This window comes from Haliotis rufescens, unplaced genomic scaffold, assembly GCF_023055435.1.
Source record: "Haliotis rufescens isolate VD_foot unplaced genomic scaffold, xgHalRufe1.0.p SCAF_16, whole genome shotgun sequence".
Lineage (NCBI taxonomy): Eukaryota > Metazoa > Mollusca > Gastropoda > Lepetellida > Haliotidae > Haliotis > Haliotis rufescens.
In genome coordinates, this window is record NW_025963846.1 from 34067823 (window position 1) to 34092204 (window position 24382).

A 24382-nucleotide genomic window follows, 5' to 3' on the forward strand; every position below is an offset into this window, starting at 1 on the left:
GCAGATAGCTCTTAGCGACATGTTTCAACCCTGCAAGGGTTTCAATCATGACCTAACATGATGGAGTTTCATTATCTTGCTGATTCATTATCGTCCCGACACATGTTCAATAGCGTTCCGATTACTACAATGTCAGAATGACTTTGGAGAACCTGTGACCTATGACCCAAATAGCATGAATATTTATAGTTATGTCTACTTTTCTAGTAACAAGGATACAGCAGTCCTCGAAGAATGATTGTCGGTCAATGCCAGCCGTGGTAATTGTCACGACAACACATTCCTTTAATTCATTCTCCAACAGATGTTGCCAAGGTTATGGTTGTAACTTTGTGGGCCAACATGATATTCCCTGAAATGATGTGTCAGTGTATGTGTTATAGATTGCGCATGTATTGACTGGGGACCTTCACCGGATGACCTTCACCATTGGGAGGTGGCATTTCGTCAAGTGGAATGTTGGGGAATGTCAGTCGCGTGTGCGACCAGACATTGTACGGTCATTACATAGTGCTTATCAGCTTTTGTTGTTGTTGGTAAGAGTTCGTCATGTTCGTATGACATGGCAACAGGGGTCGGGCTTAATAATTTGTTGGTGGCAAGGAGTTGTTTGTATGCTGCCCTGAGGCACACCCAGGCAAGAAAAGGTCTTGGTTGCTTTGTTTGTTTGTTTGTTGTTTAACGCCCCACTTGGCAATATCCCATCTATATGACGGCCATCTGTAAATTATCGAGTCTGGACCAGACAATCCAGTGATTGACATCATGACCATCGATCCACGCAATTGGGATCGATGACATGCATCGAACAAGTCAGCGAGCCTGACCACCCGATCCCGTTAGTCGCCTCTTATGACAAGCATAGTCGCCTTCTACGGCAAGCATGGGTTGCTGAAGACCTATTCTACCCAAGATCTTCACGGGTCACTCTATTGCTAGTCAGAAGGGATGACTTATAATAGTAAAATGTAGTCAGTGGTTAAATGTGGTGTGTTGGTGCATGATCATATCCTGACAGCCTGGGATGTTTCCAGGATATCAACCATACTCCAGATAAGCTGCTTATTTGCGTAATATAGGCAGAATTAATTGCTGTTACACATTTATTTTTAAGTCGCTTGTGTACATACAAATGTGTGTGAAAACTTCAAAATGCCATTTCTGAAACAACACTGTAATCGGTAATTGTGAATACGCAATGCAATTTAGAAAGTGGTCATATGTAACAAATGTTATATTTAGGATAACACTTTCTTAGTAAAGTACAAATTCCAGTACTTTTAGGGGGTCAACTATATGATTGGGGGGTTGTGTCCCATCTGGGATTCAAACCCACACTTCTAGAGTGAGGCACCTTCTTACCAGCACACAAAGTCAGCGATCTAACCCACTCAGCCAACGAGGCTTCCACAAAAAATGAAAGTCTGACAACTGGTAGTCTAGATCGCGTACTTTGTGTACCCCTCTGTCAAGTGTGAATTGACACGGCTCCAAAGGCCGAAAGTGTTATGAATACAATGGTCAAATGTAACAAATGTTATATTTGGGATAACACTTTTTAGTAAAGTACAGATTCTAGTACTTTTTTTAGGTTGAGTCCCATCGGAGATTCGAACCCACACTGCATATGGTAACCTAGGCTTAAAGAGTTAAAGATCTGGTGGTCCACGTCTTGGCTTAGGAAGCTCATGTTTTCAGTCCAGACTGGATATAGCTGGAATAGTGCTGACTGGTGCTCAGCGCAGTTGTGTCCCTTAGCGATGCCAGGATTCTCTTTTCATATGTTTCTGTTTTGGGTCTGATTACGATCTGCTGGCATCAAATGCATGTTTGTGGGCTTCGTCAAAGTGATAAATATCTATCGAAGACCAGCATCTTGATAGGTCACCCTACATTAAATTGTCATGCTGTGATATAAATAAACGCAGAACAGCATCCATCTTTAATCAGGCCATAAACCATAAGCCCTATGTTTGAGCTGTCAGTGTTGAACTTATGAAGATGCATTCAGTTTCTTTTAATGTTACGTCAGTGAAGCAAACATTCATTTAAATATACTTAAACATATAACTGGAACAAAATTTATGAGTTAATAAGTGGTTATGACAAATGAGTGTAATTTAAAAGTCACGTACGTTTCAGAAGATTAGAAGTGCACAACAGAAAGTTGAACTATGATTCAGAGGGTACATCATTTCCGCCACAGCCGTGTACATAATAACATTTTTTATGTAAATTACTGTCATTATGTCGTCCATGTCTTGTACTGATTTTTTAAATAATAATAACTCATGTAGCTAAAATAAATACTTTAGCTTGTACTTTCAGCGTTAGAAATTGGCACTAGTCCTATAGTCCTTGTCAAACTGCCCAATGGTTAGGTATCATAAGGACTATAAGTTGTTTGCCCTTTTTAAAGGTTTTGCTATATGTTATCATTATAAAGACTAGTGGACTAACATAGTTAGTTTCTATTGCTGATAGTGGTACGGCAGCACAGCAGTCATGAATAATACCTGCAACTAAATAGGTGAGGTGAGATGAAATGGGGTTAAACGTCGCGTCCAAGATTATTGCACTTATATGGCGACGTGCATGTACGTGTTATGTTTGTGTGTCCGGACTGATGCCGATTTATAGTGCTAGCTCACTGAGATACCATGCCACAATTTAACATGAATACCCCACTCAGACACAGTGTACTGACTCCGAGCCGACCAGACCTTGTTTTAGCCCCTTAATGCCGACAGACAGGGTAACAACAAGTACCATCTTTTAACGTCTTTTGGTATGATGCGGCCGGGGATTGAACCCCGGACCTTCCGCTCACCGGGCAGACGCTCTACCACAAGACCACGGAGGCGGTCTGCAACAAAATAAACACACAAAGCATATTGACAAACTCCTACATAATGTCAGGGAATATCAGGGATTACAAACTAAATACCCTTGGCAGGCAAATTGGGGAATTATCATCATTTTGTTTGTAGTTGGGATTTTGAAACTTTCTTAATTTCTTACCTTTTATGATGTTTTAACATTAAACTCAATGCAATCATGTTAAACAAAACAATAAGCCCCCTTTTGAGGGAGGTCCTGTTATCAATGATATGCAATTCACCTTCACAATGTCCATATTAGTTATACCTGTATGAACATGAAAAGGGAATTGCTTTCTGTACAAATTGGGGGGCGGTCGGGTAGCCTAGTGGTTAAAGGGTTCGCTCGTCACGCCGAAGACCCGGGTTCGAAACCCGACATGGGTACAATGTGTGAAGCCCATTTCTGGTGTCCCCCGCCGTGATATTGCTGGAATATTGCTAAAAGCGGCTGACTTATGGCAGATTTTCAGCAGCTGAGCAGGTCTGGATGTGTCCATGGAGTTAATGGCCAATCACTGTAGAATGGAATGTGGCATACTGTTGATTATAGTCGCCTGTATCAGAGTAATATATGCAGCTGTATCAGAGTAATATATGCAGCTGTATCAGAGTAATATATGCAGCTGTATCAGAGTAATACATGCAGCTGTATCAGACTAATATATGCAGCTGTATCAGAGTAATACATGCAGCTGTACAGACATAGGTTGACTACATGAGTGTGATCCCTTGGAGTAATACATGCAGCTGTATCAGAGTAATACATGCAGCTGTATCAAACATAGGTTGACTACATGAGTATGATCCTTTGGAGTAGTACATGCAGCTGTATCAGACATATAGTTTGACTACGTGAGTGTGATCCTTTGGAGTAATACATGCAGCTGTATCAGAGTAATACATGCAGCTTTATCAGACATATAGGTTGACTACATGAGTGTGATCCCTTGGAGTAATACATGCAGCTGTATCAAACATATAGGTTGACTACATGAGTGTGATCCTTTGGATAATACATGCAGCTGTATCAGACATATAGTTTGACTACGTGAGTGTGATCCTTTGGAGTAATACATGCAGCTGTATCAGACATATAGGTTGACTACATGAGTGTTATCCTTTAGAGTAATACATGCAGCTGTATCAGACATATAGGTTGACTACGTGAGTGTGATCCTTAATTGTAATACGTGCAGCTGTATCAGACATATAGGTTGACTACATGACTGATCCTTTGGATAATCACTGATAATACATGCAGCTGTATCAGACATACAGGTTGACTATGTGAGTGTGATCCTTTGGAGTAATACATGCAGCTGTATCAGACATATAAGTTGACTGCGTGAGTTGGATCCTTTGGATAATACACGCAGTTGTTTCAGAGTAATACATGCAGCTGTATCAGACGTATAGGTTGACTACGTGAGTGTGATCCTTTGGAGTAATACATGCAGCTGTATCAGTAATACAATACACAACCAACTATATATTCCACATCACACTCCATTGAGCAACCGCCTCCGTGGTCTAATGGTAGAGCGCCCGCCCTGAGAGCGGAAGGTCCGGGGTTTGATCCCCAGCTGCGTCATACCAAAAGATGTTAAAAGATGGTACTTGTTGTTACCCTGTCTGGCGCTCGGCATTAAGGGGCTAAAACAAGGACTGGTCGGCTCGGAGTCAGTATACTGTGTCTGAGTGGGGTATTCATGTTAAACTGCGGCATGGTATCTCAGTGTGCTAGCACTATAAATTGGCATCAGTCCGGACTAGTACAAGCAGCCACATACACGTGCATGCACGTCGCTATATAAGTGCAATAACCTTGGACGCGACGTTAAACCCCATTTCACCTCACCTCTATTGAGCAGCTGTTGTAACAAGTATATAGCAATGTCATTCAAAGAATAGAAATTACACAATGGTGAGTTGTTACTGCGGGGGTTAAGAGTTCTACCCATTGTGTCAAACTTTTCGCATCATTGAGCACCCCAGCAGTCCAGACAGACACCACCCATGCAACAATGCATCAAAGGCCGACACAACCCAACGCGCACCGATAGTCTTTGTCACACCTATCCTCAGATCTACAGCCTTTGTCACACCTATCCTCAGATCTACAGCCTTTGTCACACCTATCCTCAGATCTACAGCCTTTGTCACACCTATCCTCAGATCTACAGCCTTTGTCACACCTATCCTCAGATCTACAGCCTTTGTCACACCTATCCACAGATCTACAGCCTTTGTCACACCTATCCTCAGACCTACAGCCTTTGTCACACCTATCCTCAGATCTACAGCCTTTGTCACACCTATCCTCAGATCTACAGCCTTTGTCACACCTATCCTCAGATCTACAGCCTTTGTCACACCTATCCTCAGATCTACAGCCTTTGTCACACCTATCCTCAGATCTACAGCCTTTGTCTTGTCATCTGCCTTCAGGTTTGTTGACCCTTTCCCTGTAAACCAATCAGTGAACTGTTCAATTATTTTATTGCCTTTGAACTTCCTTAATATTAATGGAATGAGGGGGAAGGGAGGTGTCGCATCTTTGGCTAGGTGTCATTTTTAATTTGGAGACGCATTAATTTCAAGATTTACAGTGGCTGAAAATATAGGAAGACGTAATATATGTGTTCTTGAAAATCTGACCACCCTTTCCAAACTTTTAGAATTCAAAATTCATCCTTGAACAAATCTCTGTGCTTCATCGCTATCTTTAGCCTCCCATATCAAATCAACATTACCCAGGCTACAAAGAAAGTACCCAAGACAAAAGGCTCGTGGAAAACTGACTTTATTCTCCATCATCACCCATGTACATACATATACAACACCATCCATCTCCATATTTACAACTAAATGACATCCTCCATCATATACAACAACATCAAATCGAGGAGGAAGGAAAATGGACAAATAGCACGACAGGACACTATCAGATCTTCATAAGAAGAGTCCAAAAGAATAAGTTTGGAAAGGGTGTTCAGATTTTCAAGAACACATATATTACGTATAGGATAAAACACGTCCGAGGGTTGTTATGATATTTAAAACCCGCATCCCGAGGGATTACATCGGAGGGAAAGGGTTTTAAATATCATAGCAACCTGAGGGGAAGTGTTTTATCTTACTTATAAACCGATTTTGAACCTTAAAATTATCCCCAAACTAAATGGCAACCCATTATAAGTGTACAACAAAGCACATCCAAGGGTTCTTATCACATTTAAAACACGCATCCCAAGGATAACAGTTTTAGATATCATAAAAACCCAAGGTATTTTACCTAACTTATGAACCGAAATATCAAGTTTGACATATCAAGTTTGAGGAGTGTGTTAACTGAAAAGGATATACATTTTGTGGAAAATTGTCTTTTTTGGGATTTTATATTGATGGAAAATTGTCAGACCTGCTTTTTTTGCATCCAATTAGAGAATCGTGCTCCTTCTCCAGTTGATGTTTTATTTCAATTATTTGATGTCATTAAAATCCATCAGCAGTGTCCATCTTTTCAGATACTTCGAGTACAGGATATATTACCCCATCGTCTGTACTTCTCTTTCTCATTACTGCCATGTGTTATGGTGATTCTTTGTAAGGAGCCCCAGAGAATATACTAAAAACCGATCCAACTCAAGTCTAGATTGATTTGGCAAGTCTAGATTGCCCCAGCTCTTAATCAAGCATTGCCCTGGGCTCCATTTGGATTTTACTTAATATTTTGCAGATTTGTATTTTTAAATAAAATAACCTTATTTCTGGGACTAAATGTTGGCCTATAAGTAGTGTGATCAGTGACAAATATATGTCAAGCAATTATGAGTTTGTGGAAAAAAAAAAGTTTCTTAATGAATGACGATCTGTAAGATCAGACCAAGTCCATATATCTGTGCCAAGATGCAGTAGGTAGAAAATATCCAATACAAAGTTCTTCATGTTTGGCTCGCCTCCTGTACAGAAAGAATGAAGAAGTTCTAACAACTATGTTGACATGCTTGCAGCGTGCTGAAGGTTTTATAAAATAATCTCAAGGAAACCAAGACGACAGAATGTTAATCTGTTGTTTGTCGACGTGAACCGAGCTGACCTCGTAGATAAATGTAAAGTTCAACTTGATGATTTGAGGTGTGAGAGTGTGTGAATACAAGCAGATTTTATGAGTGTTTCAGCTGCTGTCACCACTATTATGAAAATGTTACACATATTTTTGGCACTGGTTTGTTGGTCATGTATGTTCAGTTGGTTGGTTTGTTGTTGAACGCCGCACTCAGCAATATTCCAGCTATATGACCAGAGTCTGGACCAGACAATCCAGTGATTGACATCATGAGCATCGATCCACGCAATTGGGATCGATGACATGCATCAACCAAGTCGGCGAGTCTGGCCACTCGATCCCGTTATTCGCCTCATACGACAAGCATATTCGCCTTTTACGGCAAGCATGGGTTGCTGAAGACCTATTCTACCCCGGATATTCATGTTCAGTTAGAAGCATAGACCATGGGGGTAGGGGAAAACTCCACCCTGGACCAGACCTAGCTCCTGATAATGTTCACCATGGAGGTCTCCAGCTTGTGATGATTGATGATTGGATTGTCATGTATCAAGAAGCCATCCTATTTTTTGAGGAAACAATATATTCTTAATCTTCTACGGGGGCACGGGTGGCCCAGTCGTCTAAGGCGCTGGGATTCGCTGTGCAGAGTTGCGTCCCTTGGGCACGCCAGAAACCTATGATTGTGGGTTTGAATCCCGGTTCACCCCGATTATGTTTCTAGGTTTGTCAGCACCATACCCATGCTTGTGGGTTTCACCGAAGTGGTAAACATCTAAGACCTGCATCACTTCGGGCTTTCCTCCCACATTAAGCTGACACGCCGTGATATAACTGTAATACTGTTAAAAGCGGCGTTAAACCCAACTCACTCACTCACTCACTCACTCACTCACTCACTCACTCTCACTCACTCACTCACTCACTCACTCACTCACTCACTCACTCACTCACTCACTCACTCACTCACTCTCACTCACTCACTCACTCACTCACTCACTCACTTAATCTTCTACCAGTTCTCTGATTTTGGCACGGAATGCTTGGCGTGCTTGTTGTCTCCCCTGTTCTATGAACTGTTTTTTCTTGACTTCGTTAATGCCATTGGTCTTAGGGAATTTGATCAAATCTCTTGTTTCATTGTGTTGTATTTGGTGAGTCCTGTTAACACTACACAAAACTTTTCCACAGATATCTTGCAATCAGCTAGTGCTGTCAAGATATGATCCTGAATACTATTTAACTTTGCTTCAGCCAACATACAAATACTATCATGCATCTGGCGAGAAATATATTTAAGAGCTATTCCTGCGCGGCCAGAGACTCCCGCTGCTACTTCAATTCTTAGTTTGATAGGCGCAGCGATTTTAGGTGATAATAAACCAACACCGGCGACACCATGCTAGCTGCTATAAGTGCAGTGTCAACTCCATCAAGAGCTGGGGCGGTCGGGTATCCTAGTGGTTAAAGTGTTCGCTCGTCACACCGAAGACCCGGGTTCGAATCCCGACATGGGTACAATGTGTGAAGCCCATTTCTGGTTTTCCCCGCCGTGATGTTGCTGGAATATTGCTAAAAGGGGCGTAAGACCAAACTCACACACTCACTCCATCAAGAGCATTCACAGCTCTGCGATACTTTTTATATATTCCAATTCGAGAATCGTGCTCCTTCTCCAGTTGATGTTTTATTTCACTTATTTGATGTAATCAGAATCCATCAACAGTGTCCATCTTTCAGATACTTGTTATCAGCCACATTCTATTATCAGCCAATCAGGAAACAGTAGTCTGTTAGTGGGTGTGGCCTATTTACAAATGCCAATCAAATACCATGGAATCACTTGCAGATGAATTTGATATATTTCTTTTCTTCCCCCCCCAGATATTTCTCAACTTCGTAAGATGTTTGGGGACATACAACGCAGTATTAACCAGTCTTCCACCCGTCTGGTGCGGCAGCTTAAATGTCGAGACCGGCGGATCGCCAAACTCCATCGAAACTGTGATGTTGTCACTGCCATTCTACAGGCAGCCTCCCTGAAGAGACGTAAGTAACCATGGTGATGGTAGTGCACAGAATAAAAGACTGAGATTATAAAAGAATCACAGCGTGTTACATAATGGGACATGTTACCCAGGTCACAATCGCTCAGATTGACAACTGAAAACAACACAGAATTTGGGTCACATCAGTTTATGTTTCATAAATCATGGCTGACAAAAATACATCAGCCAATGACGTAAGCGCATTTAATTTGACAGTGCGCTAAGCGGCACAACTTACAGAGGACTGACAGAGTGATTTCCCTTAGACCGTTGACGAGACGCTCAACATGTATTTACTTACACCCTTGAAAACACGGAATATATTACACAGGGGATGCAAAATTGAACTGAATGCACCTACAATGGGTGAAAAGTACTATATACAACACACACAGAAGCACGTTTCAAGTGAGGACACACATTTAAAGTAAATGTTTAACGTATACTACTCAGAAGAAGCTTGAGAACACCCAATTCTTTCATATTTGTGTAGTTATTTTGTCATGTACAATAACAGTGCCAAAATACTATGCTCTGTTTTACATGAACATTATGTTTAGTGTTTGTTATATTGCTCAACATTTGTTGAGGATCAAAATAGTCATCTTCAGTAAAACGTGTGGTCCTTAGCAAATGTTGAGCAGTATATGTTAGGTAAATATAGTACTCAACTACAATCTAAAATGAATCAAACACCAAAGTCTTCATGAAATATAGGACATGAGAGACTTTTCTGGAAAAGACGTTGAAATATAAATTCCGGAAAATGAGATTGTGGGAAGTTTATTATTAAGTACAAATTGCCATGTATGTGATTTAAAACTGTGGTTACATATCTGATTAGAATCAAGATGACATTCAGTAAAAGCTATCAGCAACATGGTATATAAGGCCACACTTTTTAATTTTCACAGATTTATTCCATCTTTTCAGTAGTGGCGGCAGGTCTGTGAAACAAGCATTTAAAATGTATGGCCTGAAACAGAACACTGTGATGAATTCACAGTTTTAATCATTGTTGCTGTCTGTCATGACATCAGGGTCTTACATTACTTTCTCTAGTCATACTTCATTCATTCAGGCTTGATCTAGCCTTTTTAGAACTGGTTTCTAGAGGTTTGGGTTTAGTTTGTTGTTTTACTCCGCACTCAGCAATATTCCAGACAATCTAGAGATTGACATCATGAGCATGGGATACGATGACATGCATCAACCAAGTCGGCGAGTATGACCATACGGTCCCGTTAGTCGCTTCTTACGACAAGCATAGTCGCCTTTTACAACAAGCATAGTCGCCTTTTACGGCAAGCATGGGTTGCTGAAGACCTATTCTTAGATACTGGATCTTCACGGGTCGGGTAGCCTAGTGGTTAAAGCGTTCGCTCGTCTCGTCGAAGACCCGGGTTCGATTCCCGACATGGGTACAATGTGTGAAGCCCATTTCTGGTGTCCCCCGCCGTGATATTGCTGGAATATTACTAAAAGCGGCGTAAAACAACACTCACTCACTCACTCACGGGTCGGTTTCTAGAGGGGACAGTGTAATCAGTGTGCTGTGGTTGAATATATTGGCAGCAGTCACTGGATTCAACATCAACAATATCTGGTCTTTGTTCTTTTTGAACAAATTGTTCAAAACATCTGTGTAGACTAGGGCTGACTGAGTACACTATGAGGCAAATACGATACGTAGCACGAATATTGGGTATCGAATATGAATATTTATTCACGAATACATCAAGTCAACATTTATTATTTTGAATGAAAAATACAGTGACGCTTGCTACAACGCTACCTTTGGGGTCCAAATAATTGATGAGCTTGATGGACAGTCAGCCATTTAACCGAGGTAGAGTTGTAGATGACCCACACAACAGACTACTGCATGGCTTGATTTTATTCTATTTTGCATATCTTGCTTTGATAAATAACAGAAAACTACAAGTCAAAAACACTCTTTTAAATTTTTTTGATTCAAGTGACCATGAATAACGAATTCAATTCATGAAGGGATACAGTTCGATTCATCGAATACACGAGTGAATCATATCAGCTCTAGTGTTCACATAGTTTTGATTCACACGATGTGAGAATGTTTGGTAGGACTGTGTATACAGTGTATTTCATCAAGTGATGAAGGAAGAGAATAGCCATAGCGATTTATACCCCTGACCTAAAAGGGCAGGGTTATATACAAGGGGCATTCAATAAGTTTTGCAACTTCAATATAAGACCAAGTCGCAGAATATCTTTTGCACTTTTATTTTTCAAAATAATCTTCATTCACCTCAATACACTTATTCCATTTGTCCTTCAAGCTTTTAATACCACTTTTTTAGAAATTAAAATTAAAGTAAAAAATTAAATCCCCTAAAGCAATCGATGATTTCCAGACCCTGCGACACTCCGACATAAAATCCTCCATTGGCAGAGAGAGAAGGGGGACTACTCTTGTCATCTTGGTGGTAGCCTTTCATGCTTCAGACAGAACTGAACACCAGACAAGGTGTTAACAAACAAGAATGTGATGATAATAAAGTATGACCATGTCATCGTATAAACTGTTTAGTTCAAGGTAGAATTGGTAAAAATATTTCAACTTGTGTTAGGTATTAGTTGTTATTGTCATTGGATTCATAACATGTTGTGTTTCCATGGCAACATATTCACAGTATCAGATTCCAGTGTGTGATGAAGGTGTGAATATAAGTTGGAACCTACCGTACGTTCTGTAATAAAGTACAGTGATGACTGGACACTGGGACAGTGAAGACAAACTGAAATAAATAAATGCCCTTCTTGAATAAACTTGAAAAGTGCTTCTCTATATACTGTAAATCGTGAAATTAATGCGTCTCCAAAAGAATGCGACCACTGGACCCTAGCCAAAAATGCGACTCAATATGAATGTGACACCCCCTCCTCTCAAGCATCAGTGGACTTCTATCTAAAGATGTCCTCTGTCAGGTTTAGAATCCTCACCTTAAGCCAACCTTACATTAAACCAATCACACACCGAATAGCACCGCTTATTAGCGCTGAGTAAAGAACTTCCGCAAAAACAATATATGCGCGCTGGCCCGTGTCGGCCTTTGATCAAAGAACAAAGGGTGGCGTCTGTCTGGACTTGCAGGTGTGATCAGTGATGACATAAGTGAGTAGAACTCTTGTCTTGATGACAGGATGTAATTAGTGTTTAAATGACATTGTTTATATACTTTATATACAAGTGCTGCTCAATAAACAGTGGTGTGGAATACATCAGCGTATGTCTAAGTTGGTATTTTTGCTATCCAAAATGTCTTATTGTAGATATAAATGCGATGTTTAAAAATACGAGCAAAGACCACTCGCATTTTTCGCATTTAATTCACGCTCGCGTTAATTTCAAGATTTCCAGTATGTGAACGCCTACCTTCAAAAATTATTAAATATCCTCGCATTTATACCAGGATGTACGGTAAATATGTGTTACTGGGAACGTTGTTGAACATCGTCTCTGATTAGCTACACACTGACTCAACTGTGTGGACGTTATAGCACTGTATACAGCTGTCTGGGCATCAAGTCGAATCCATATCATAAAGCTCCCTCTGTGAAGCAAGGTAAGTTAACAGTGGTGAATGTGTACGATATGGGCTAATGGACTTTGAACTTGAAGTATGATCGTGTGAACTGAAAATGTCTCCAAGGCATATGATTTAGGTTGTGATTTGAAGGGTCGAGTTGGGGATCGGCCAATATTCCAGATCGAATATCTAGCAATATACAGAACATCTTTGAGGCTAAAAGAAAGAAAATGTCTCTAGAGCATCCAGCATCACTTTAAATCCTCATCAGTCATTTTTATTGCAAATAGAAACAAATTTTTCAAACATGTTTCATGTGAGGCATTGTCTGCTATCCATAATATGACTATTGACAACTGATATTGTATTAAAGACTTAAAATGAATATGTCCCAAGTTGTGTTTGTAAGTGTTCTTGGTGAGAGAAAATGAATGTTCTTCCCATGTCTCTTTTGTTTTCAATAAATAAAAAAATACTTTAAAAAAATAACTGTAAAAAATAAATTAAACGTTTTAGAGAGAAAAAGATCTTTTTGAGGGTCATCACCTTTACTGACCTGTATTTTTAACTAAATTTGTTTCTTGTAAACCCAGACATGACAAGAAGTCTGTCCTAATAAGGAACAAACATGTTATAAACAAATATGAATGAAACAAAATATGGCTTTATCGTTGAGTGGCATTTTCGAAGCTGCACTTTGAATGAAAATGAATTTATTGATTTCAACTTATTTATTCTTTCAATAAATGCTGGTTCATTTATCAAGCAATGATCAGTGAGTGAGTGAGTGAGTTGGGTTTAACGCCACTTTTAACAGTATTCCAGCTTTATCGCGGCGTGTCAGCTTAATGTGGGAGGAAAGCCCGAAGTGATGCAGGTCTCAGACGTTTACCACTTCGGTGAAACCCACGAGCACGGGTATGGTGCTGACAAACCTAGAAACATAATCGGGGTGAACCGGGATTCGAACCCACAATGATAGGTTTCTGGCGTGCCCAAGGGACCTAACTCTGCACAGCGAATCGCGGCGCTTTAGACGACTGGGCCACCCGTGCCCCCCAATGATTAGTAGTTGGTAGGAAGCAGCAACTGAAAAGTTGCATTAGAAGAATAATGAAGCTGAAATCCATTAGTCAATTCTTTATGGTCAAACATTTTCTTAAATGAAATTGTATTACTATTATAGCCACGGCTGAGAGACACCTGGTTGGGAAATAAAATATAGTGAGGAAAAAGCTGCATAACATGTACCTAATTTCAATTGAGACTGAGTTTAGTAAAACTGTTTCACACTGAGTTTAGCTATAGTTTTGAGTAGGTTATTCTATACATTAGGTACTCTTCGACATTTTAAGAGAGAAACTGAAAAACAACCAATGAAATGTCAACAGAGCACCTTCACTGAACGCACCCTATTGTTCAGATGACGTAAATTGCTCTTGATATTAATCACTGGATTGTCTGGTCCAGACATGATTATTTACAGACCGTCGTCATTATGGCTGGAATATTGCTGAGTGCGGCGTTAAACAACAAACCAACCAACCAACCAATTTGTGATGTCGTGAACAATAGAGGACGTCAAATTTTTCTCAACTTTCAACCACTGTGATGTCATGGCTTCAGACTAATCAGAACTAAGAATCACTAAAATTCACATGGAAAAATATTGGAAAGTTATTACTCATGATCACTCTACCCTTAGGGGTAATATAATATTCAATATACAGTTTATATGTCTATATTGCAGAAATATATGATATTAAATGATCCCGATGATCATGCCATGCAAAAATGTTTATTGGGTGAGTTGTTTGTTTGACAGTTTTATTACCATAAGTAATTTTATTTTCAATTAATGTCCAATATTGCAAATGGTACCGAAAATCATGTGAGCCAGCAGACAATGATTGATGACATGACAACTATCCAACAGGGCAAACATTCTTCATTGTTTAGACCTATGATCAGACCCGTGAAGATCCGGGGTAGAATAGATCTTCAGCAACCATGCTTGTCATAAAAGGCGACTATGCTTGTCGTAAGAGGTGACTAACGGGATCAGGTGGTCAGGCTCGCTGACTTGGTTGATGCATGTCATCGATCCCAATTGCGTGGATCGATGCTCATAGTGTCAATCACTGGATTGTCCGGTCCAGACTCGATTATTTACAGACAGCCGTCATATAGCCGGAATATTGCTGAGTGCGGCATTAAACAAACAAACAAACCTATGATCAGCGTGGGGGGCACGGGTGGCCCAGTCGTCTAAAGCGCCGCGATTCGCTGTGCAGAGTTAGGTCCCTTGGGCACGCCAGAAACCTATGATTGTGGGTTCAATCCCGGTTCACCCCGATTATGTTTCTAGGTTTGTCAGCACCATACCCGTGCTCGTGGGTTTCACCGAAGTGGTTAACGCCTGAGACCTGCATCACTTCGGGCTTTCCTCCCACATTAAGCTGACACGCCGCGATATAACTGGAATAATGTTAAAAGCGGCGTTAAACCCAACTGACTATGATCAGCGTGAGTTGCTGGGGACCTGTGTTACCCAGGATTTTGCAAATACCAAATGCAATATGAGATAAATGTGTATACATATTATTTACCGCCGTCATATAGCTGGAATATTGCCGAGTGCAGCGCTAGGCTACAAACAAACAAACAAACATACATATTATTTATTGATACATTTCAGTTTGCTATGTGCCATCCCACATTTCCACTGACAGTTAAACAATGTCATGCGGTTTGTCGGGAAAAAAATGTTCCTTAAAATAAGTGTGTATGTATGCTCTAAATACCTATGGTAACAAAACCTTCAGTACATATTTGGTTCTGTCCTTGTGGAGGCATTATCATGATAAAGTATTTTCCAATGAGTCCACGCTGAGATCCTAGCACATTGATTTGCTTTCGTGTTGAGCTATATCTAAGGATCCACTTTCAAAATTCTATGAAACTGAAACTTTGCAGGGATGATCCCAAGAATGATCTCTCTTGCAGCCTGGTGCAGCCATTTTGAATATGTCAGTTAAGGCCATTTCTGCATCTATATAAGGGGACCACCATTTAAAAACAGGTGTGGGTGTGTGTTCATTATATTTAAAGGGGCACTGATCTAAAGCAATTCCCCGGGACTGGTTGTTGCCTTTGTTATTGTTTTTTCCCCGTGAGTACCCGGATGATACGCAACGCAACTGAGCGTGACAAGAGACTGGGCTACCTAAACAAACAGACAAAAAGAACGGCGGAGCTCATCAGATGTTGTCATTTGGAAATACCCCTGATTGTTATAGTTTAATAATAAAAAAAAGCATCCATGCAATGAAAGCATTTTCGGATTTCGGATTGCGTCGATAATACGATTACTACTCTCTTGTTGTCATCCACGTTTTCTCGTATAACCCTACACTTGTGTATTTGTCATCATTCACTTGATGCTCAGTTAATGAATTTATTACAGGTACAACTAGTGGTAGCACCACTTAGATTACCTGACAAAGGTTCCCATTTGGCATTTATTGTGTCTGGGGTAATTATACAATCTAAATCCAGGTTTGAAGTGAGGTGAAATGTGTGTTCTGTAATATACACGTGGCAGCCCAGCAAGAGATGAATGATCAGTTGATTTACTTTTTTTGTAAATCAACGGATTGTTCCTAGTCATCAAAGGATTACCATCAAAGGAGCAACAGAAAATACGTTGATTGATTAATCACTGTTATCTTGCACAGTGGATATGTCAAAAGTGAGTGTTTACATGTCTAGGTTTACTAAAACAAAGGGAATACACTCATATCATGGCGTGAAGTGCCGATGTAAAAACAACATACTTTGTTCAAAGTTGTTTAACTGATAATACGTTGATTGTTTGCTCATTGTTATCTATCACTCAATGGATTTTTTAGGAACCTTGGACGTTATGAAAATAGTTGTCACGTCGGACTTTCTCAGCCGACCCTTGAGACTTGACACCTATGTGAAACACCTGAAACAATCTAAGTGATCAGGTGAGAAACAAACACGGGTTATAGTATCCCGAAACCATATATATCTTTTAAAATATTTGATTGTTACAGAGACACGTGACATCGAATACGTTTCTTTGTACAGCTGCAGACCGTAGACGCAGCAGACGAGTGGGATATTGTTCCTTTGTGTGGATATTCACGGATACATTCCTCGAACAAGGAAGCTGCCTAAAATTATACACATAAATTTTATAGGTTGTAATTATGGCAATTTGCATTTTGTTTTCCTTCAATTGCTGTTACATTGAACCGATTCGTTCTTGTTCCTCTACGTCTTGGTTGGGAAATTGTTCAATGCGTGATAGACATTGTTTTCACAAGTCTTTTCCTTTGTAAGCGTGTATATATTACCGTCAATTTGTAAAATGTGATTCTCTCAGGCAATTTATAAAATCTGTAAATATCTCAGTCAATTTGACTGAAAAATATGTCCAGATTGACTAAAATTGATTCAGACGATCAAAAGGGCCTAAAAACATTAAAACAGATTATTATGTAGGATTAGAAGCCAAAAACAACATAGAAATGTACTTTTCAACGTAACATTTTCAGTCTCTTGGTGATGATATTAAACATCAAAATGTTTGGAATAAGTTATCATAATAATACAGATGGAAATGTTTTTCAGTCAATTTGTAAAATAACTGAATATTTAGGCGTTTAATAAATTTGAAAATGTTACACATTTTGACAGTAAAAAAATATACACACTATAAAAAAAGCAATGCTCAGGTGAAATATTTACTTTGTGTTGCAAGTCAAAATAGTGTAAACGGAAATCACAAAATTACCAAGCAAGTGACTTATCAAAACTTCGTCACCATTACCGATGCTACCCACAAAGATACCTACATTTCCTTATTATCTCGAAAACTGTAAATCTTTTTGTTGATCAATGTGACCATACGCCCTTATTACTACCCATAAAAGTGACTAATGCGCTTACGAATGGCGCAGCACAGGTCGCGAACTAGTCTAGATTTCTGCTATACATCCGGGTACTCACTGGGAAAAAACAATAACAAAGGCAACAACCAGTCCCGGGGAATTGCTTTAGATCAGTGGTATTTGAGAAGACACATTAAATATCCTCTATGTTCTACCTTGAGTGTTTGAGAAACGCGCCAATTTTCGTTTTAGGAGTAAATGGGCATGTCTTTTGAAACTCGGTTTTACGCCGCTTTTAGCAATAATCCAGCAATATCACGGCGGGGGAAACCAGAAATGGGCTTCACACATTGTACCCATGTCAGGAATCGAACCAGAGTCTTCGGCGAGACGAGTGAACGCTTTAGCTACTAGGCTACCCGACCGCCCCGTTTGCTGATGAATAAAGCTTTTCATATTTTATTCCATTCTGCAAAGTTTATGGTTCATTTTGTGAAATATACTACACAAAAGAGGTTAGAGAACACCCGATTTGTTCTATGGTGAATCTGTCATGCCATGACATGAAGTGTTCCTTAACTTCTATTGAGTAGTATATTTAAATCCAAGTCAAAGAGGTCATGCAAAAAGTACAGGCTGTCAGTATATTATAAGTTCTTTGAACATCTGGTGCTACATTGACGTCATACAGATCTTAAAAACGAAATTAATTAATCATTAAATAGCAATCAATGTCCAGAAATAGCTGAAGCACATAAAAACAACATTTGATCTTATCACAGACAAACATTGCCGTGAGATTTGGAGCATGAAACCCTGTAGGAATTCATATATTGATTATTGTATCCTATCTTTCTTTTTTTTTCGAAATTACTGAAACAGTTGGTTCACAAACAATTGTGAATTACAAAAAAGTATATTTTTAGGAAAAATATTGCCTAGATGGTGTGTGTTTTGTTATGTTGGTAATAAAATTATGATGAACGGCATCAGAAATTGTTTCTGGCAGATCCAATATCACTTCATTACAATAATGAGATTCTAAAAGCTTTGTTCTCAGTATATGAGTGAATGTATATTGCTTGGGACTGACGTAGGTAGAGTAATGAAATATCATGGACATAGAATCATGGCAGCTGTTAGCACATTCATGTGAAGGGCAGTCCTTTTTTTTCAGGTTTTACTATTTTGTTATAATATTGTTACAACTCTGCTGTGACTGTTCGATTGGCATTCTAGAAGTTGGTGGGTAAGTAAGAAAACGTATAACTTTATGGATAACAACTGCTGGTTTATTGCGATGTAGATTATTGCACCGTTATCAAGCAGGAATGTGTGTATTGTACAGTAGGTGTGTTTGGTTATGACGAAAAGATGTCAGTAAGTTATTGATACAACACTAAGAGCTTGGCTGGTCTGACAAGAGGTCATATGCGCTGTCTGTTCATTTGAAAACATAGCATCACACCCCTATCAAGTCATGAGTTTGGTATGTGGAGTGGTTGCAAGAATAACTCTCTCAGTTTTGAATTTGTAGCCACATGTGACTCCAATTTGCTCAGTTGTTTAATAATATAAAGCCATCAAGTTAATCTTACTAATTTGTCATGTCAGTGCACCATTCTGTGAGATACCACAGGTTTTGAAAACTATAATAATCGTAACATGATAATGATTTTCACAACAGGATGAGTGGGGCAGTCTTCCTTGACAAACATATGCAACTCAAAAGAAGTTAAAGAACACACAATTTTTTCATGTGACCATAGTCGACAGACAAACTCTAGTCATATGAAAGAATTGGGTGTTCTGTAACATCTTCTGAGCAGTATATTTGTAGAGATGTGTGGTGTTACTGGTGTATTGCCTTTTTTAAAATCCTGCATATTTTCATCTTGTTGGCAAAGTTGATAGGTGAAATTGAAATGATAAAATTCAGAAGATGTCAGTTCGAGACCCGTGAAGATCCAGGTTAGAAAAGGTCTTCAGCAACACATGCTTACCGTAAAAGGCGACTAACGGGATGGGGTGGTCAGGCTTGCTGACTTGGTTGATACATGTCATCGTATCCCAATTGCGTGGATCGATGCTGATGATGTCAATCCAGACTCGATTATTTACAGACCGCCATCATATAGCTGAAATATGGAGGGGCTGAATCCTACCCCAACCCCTGGGGATTAAGGGGCGGGGCTAAAAAGAGTTTACAACTTGGACACAGTTAAGATCCCTGCCGTATAACTATATGTACAATTGAGAGTATAATGAGAGGAATGCACATATGCTACCAGGACTGGCCCTTCTGTTCATCTGTCCGGCACTCCTAAAGGGGTTAGAACCTTGACCATAACATGCAAACCGATATTATCCCCACCTATAATAAACAGATACATTGTATACATTTGTTTGTTATGAAAAGAATAATACCTTTAATATGATTTATCCTGGATCATAACATGGAAACAGTTCAGATCTTTATGCTACATTTGTATCCAGAGAAGTACACGTTCATGCTGTCAGATTTGCCATCCACCCCTTTTAATTGCTGTCAAAATTACGAAATATTTGCAGTATTATACACATGTACAATGCAAATGTATATTTTGTCATGATTGCGTAAATATCCAGGTGAGCGATACAGGCCCTATAGGCCTCTTGTTAGAACGGGGGCACCGGTGGCCCAGTAGTCCAAGGCGCCGCGATTCGCTGTGCAGAGTTGCGTCCCTTGGGCACTCCAGAAACCTATGATTGTGGGTTCGAATCCCGGTTCGCCCCGATTATGTTTCTAGGTTTGTCAGCACCATACCCGTGCTTGTGGGTTTCACCGAAGTGGTAAACGTCTTGAGACCTGCATCGCTTCGGGCTTTCCTCCCACATTAAGCTGACACGCCGCGATATAACTGGAATATAAGCAGCGTTAAACCCAACTCACTCACTCACTCTAGTTCTAGACCAGTCTGTAAGTAAACCTTTCAAGGCCTCATACTAAGACAGTAACTTTATGGTCCAGTCCATATTATCTTGTGTGTAGTACATATTGTCTACAGAAAAAAGCACTGTAGAAGGCTATATGATTCTCAAGTAACTGCTATCAAACATGTTCAGTTTCACCAATGTTTAAATATTTTTTTAACACTGATCGACCTCTGAAAACAATTTTAGTTTGACCTGTATGGTTTTAATAAACGCCTCCCTTTGTCTATTTTTGTCACCTTTTTTAGAATTCACCCTTGCATAAGGTAAATGCACTTGAAACAGCTGTGTCACAATTGATTAGTGGCATGTCAAGTGAGATCAAACATCAGAGATTTAAAAGAGATCAATTCTTAGCCTGCTAAACGAGTCCATTGTTTGACGTGGACACAGATGGTAATTTGTGAACTAATAACTCACACAAAGTTCAAACAAAGTCAACATTTTGTCTCAATGTCAGTTAAACGTTGACACTCAGCAACACAAATAATATATGACATGATTAAAGCAGTGTTCAAATTTATGATAATAATAACAACAATAATAACATCAATGTATGCTCAAAGCACCACGTTATTAGTACCCAAAACAATGCATCAGTGTCCACTTGATTTTTCATTCTCAGCTGACCCCTGAAGATCCGGGGTAGAATAGGTCTTCAGCAACCCATGCTTGTCGTAAAAGGCGACTATGCTTGTCGTAAGAGGCGACTAACAGGATTGGGTGGTCAGACTCGCTGACTTGGTTGATACATGTCATCGATCCCAATTGCGTGGATCGATGCTCATGATGTCAATCACTGGATTGTCTGGTCCAGACTTGATTATTTTACAGACTGCCGTCATATAGCTGGAATATTGCTGAGTGCGGTGTTAAACAACAAACCAACAAACAAATCATATAGACTTACGACAGTTGTAGGGCTACAATCGCTTTGTGGAACATCCCTGGATCCTAGGGATTCACACGCAGTGTCTCTGAACTGAGAATATATCAGTACCCACAAATCCGACTTAGCGCTAAGATGATCTTCACTCCCATTCTTTGATACTGATTTATGACAGTCGTAGTGCTAAGATCCCTTTGTGGAATTAGACCAAGGCCAATAAAAAGTATGTGACTCTTGTACCTTTCTTCATTATGTTGTCTGAGTGATGTCTCCCGAACACCTGGGTACTGACATTAAGTCAGGTATTTGGTGAAGACCACCGGCTAAGAACTTATTTTGCTTCATTAAACTAAAATTGGGGGATGCGGGTGTCCAAGTTGTCTACGTTGCAACGATTCGCTGTGCAGAGTTGCGTCCCTTTAGCACGCCAGAAACCTATTATAGTGGGTTCGAATCCCTGTTCGCCCCAATTATGTTTCTAGGTTTGTCAGCACCTAAACTGGCTCGTGGGTTTCACCGAAGTGGTAAACGTCTGAGACCTGCATCACTTCGGGCTTTCCTCCCACATTAAGCTGAGATATAACTGGAATACTGTTAAAAGCGGCATTAAACCCAACTCACTCACTCACTCACTCACTCAATGCTATACTGATGGCATGATAGACATTTTTCGCTGATGGCGTGTCGACATACCCAGATGTAGGTCATAATATCAATCCCTGGATTGTCTGGTCCAGATGAGATTATTTACAGGCTGTCATCATATCTGAAATATTGCTGAAATATTGTAGCATGAAGCAACAAAAAGCAATAAACTCTATTCACTGTGATCTGTCATGATATTTTCACTCACACACTCACTCACAAAACTAAAATTGCCTGAGTAATATTTACACACTTTTGAAGCTTTACGCTTTCCTTTCCCAGGATTTACAAATATCTGTAATCAAAAGCCTGTTTCATTATTGGCGAAAGCTTCCACCTCACAAAAGCTTGTCAATAACTATAAGTCATTTTGCCATTGTAACCTAGTTAGCCAGATTAGTGACACAGGCCTGCCACAAATCGTGCCTTGTATCCGAATTGATTAATCAAACATGAAGCGTCTGAGAGAGTTGCGTGCACAGACTGCATGAGCTACCGCTTTGAAGTCCTGTCAGTTTGGACAGGTGATCTATCGGTTAGATATATCACCAGACATGTTACACGTCCTCTTAGCCTCCCATGATTGTCTGAGGCTCGCTGCTTACATTAAAGAGAATTACAATTCAATATCAGCTGGAATTGATTTCCTTTGGCGTAGTTAAATGGTTGCAGTCATCATCCCTTTAATGAGTGACTAGGCTTTCCCCTGGTTTGGTATTGTTTGAAATGGACTACCGAGGACAGGTCCTACCTGGTGTGAAGATGAGATGTCTTCTTTAAGTAATTGGGTGAATCTGGTCATTGCTGTGTCTACAGAGGCAGGGCATGCTTATCCCTTTGAAAAGCCCTCCCTAATACAGCCCATGTTCTACAGAAGGCAGGACTTCCCTAAACATTTTACAACATCCAGATTGGTCACCGTCATCAGCTAGGTTAACTTGAAGCAGGACTTGCCTTAACATTTTACAACATCCAGAGTGATCACCGTCATCAGCTAGGTTAACTTGAAGCAGAACTTGCCTAAACATTTTAAAACATTCAGAGTGATTACAGTCATCAGCTAGGTTAACTTGGAGCAGGACTTGCCTAAACATTTTACAACATCTAGAGTGATCACCGTCATCAGCTATGTTAACTTGGAGCAGGACTTGCCTAATCATTTTACAACATCCAGAGTGATCACCGTCATCAGCTAGGTTAACTTGGAGCAGGACTTGCCTAATCATTTTACAAAATCCAGAGTGATCACCGTCATCAACTAGGTTAACTTGGAGCAGGACTTGCCTAAACATTTTACAACATCCAGAGTGATTGCAGTCATCAGCAAGGTTAACTGAGAGCAGGACTTGCCTAAACATTTTACAACATCCAGAGTGATTGCAGTCATCAGCTAGGTTAACTGAGAGCAGGACTTGCCTAAACATTTTACAACATCCAGAGTGATTGCAGTCATCAGCTATGTTAACTTGGAGCAGGACTTGCCTAAACATTTTACAACATCCAGAGTGATTGCAGTCATCAGCTAGGTTAACTTGGAGCAGGACTTGCCTTAACTTTTTACAACATCCAGAGTGTTTACAGTCATCAGCTAGGTTAACTTGGAGCAGGACTTGCCTAAACATTTTACAACATCCAGAGTGATTACAGTCATCAGCTAGGTTAACTTGGAGCAGGACTTGCCTTAACATTTTACAACATCCAGAGTGATTACAGTCATCAGCTAGGTTAACTTGGAGCAGGACTTGCCTAAACATTTTACAACGTCCAGAGTGATCACCCTCGTCAGCTATGTTAACTTGGAGCAGGACTTGCCTTAACATTTTACAACATCCAGAGAGATTGCATTCATCAGCTATGTTAACTTGGAGCAGGACTTGCCTAATCATTTTACAACATCCAGAGTGATCACCGTCATCAGCTAGGTTAAATTGGAGCAGGACTTGCCTAATCATTTTACAAAATCCAGAGTGATCACCGTCATCAACTAGGTTAACTTGGAGCAGGACTTGCCTAAACATTTTACAACATCCAGAGTGATTGCAGTCATCAGCAAGGTTAACTGAGAGCAGGACTTGCCTAAACATTTTACAACATCCAGAGTGATTGCAGTCATCAGCTAGGTTAACTGAGAGCAGGACTTGCCTAAACATTTTACAACATCCAGAGTGATTGCAGTCATCAGCTATGTTAACTTGGAGCAGGACTTGCCTAAACATTTTACAACATCCAGAGTGATTGCAGTCATCAGCTAGGTTAACTTCGAGCAGGACTTGCCTTAACTTTTTACAACATCCAGAGAGATTGCATTCATCAGCTAGGTTAACTTGGAGCAGGACTTACCTTAACATTTTACAACATCCAGAGTGATTACAGTCATCAGCTGGG

General features: G+C 40.0%; 1 protein-coding gene across 2 annotated transcripts in view; it reads left to right on the plus strand.

The window, feature by feature from the left end:
- LOC124118028 (TBC1 domain family member 30-like) overlaps positions 1-24382 on the plus strand; it is a 129247-nt gene that overhangs the window by 38963 nt on the left and 65902 nt on the right. For both annotated transcript variants that reach the window (XM_048397156.1, XM_046480070.2), the window contains exon 2: positions 8836-9000. In XM_048397156.1, coding sequence (XP_048253113.1) covers positions 8836-9000 — 165 coding nt within the window. The remainder of the gene's footprint in view (positions 1-8835; positions 9001-24382) is intronic.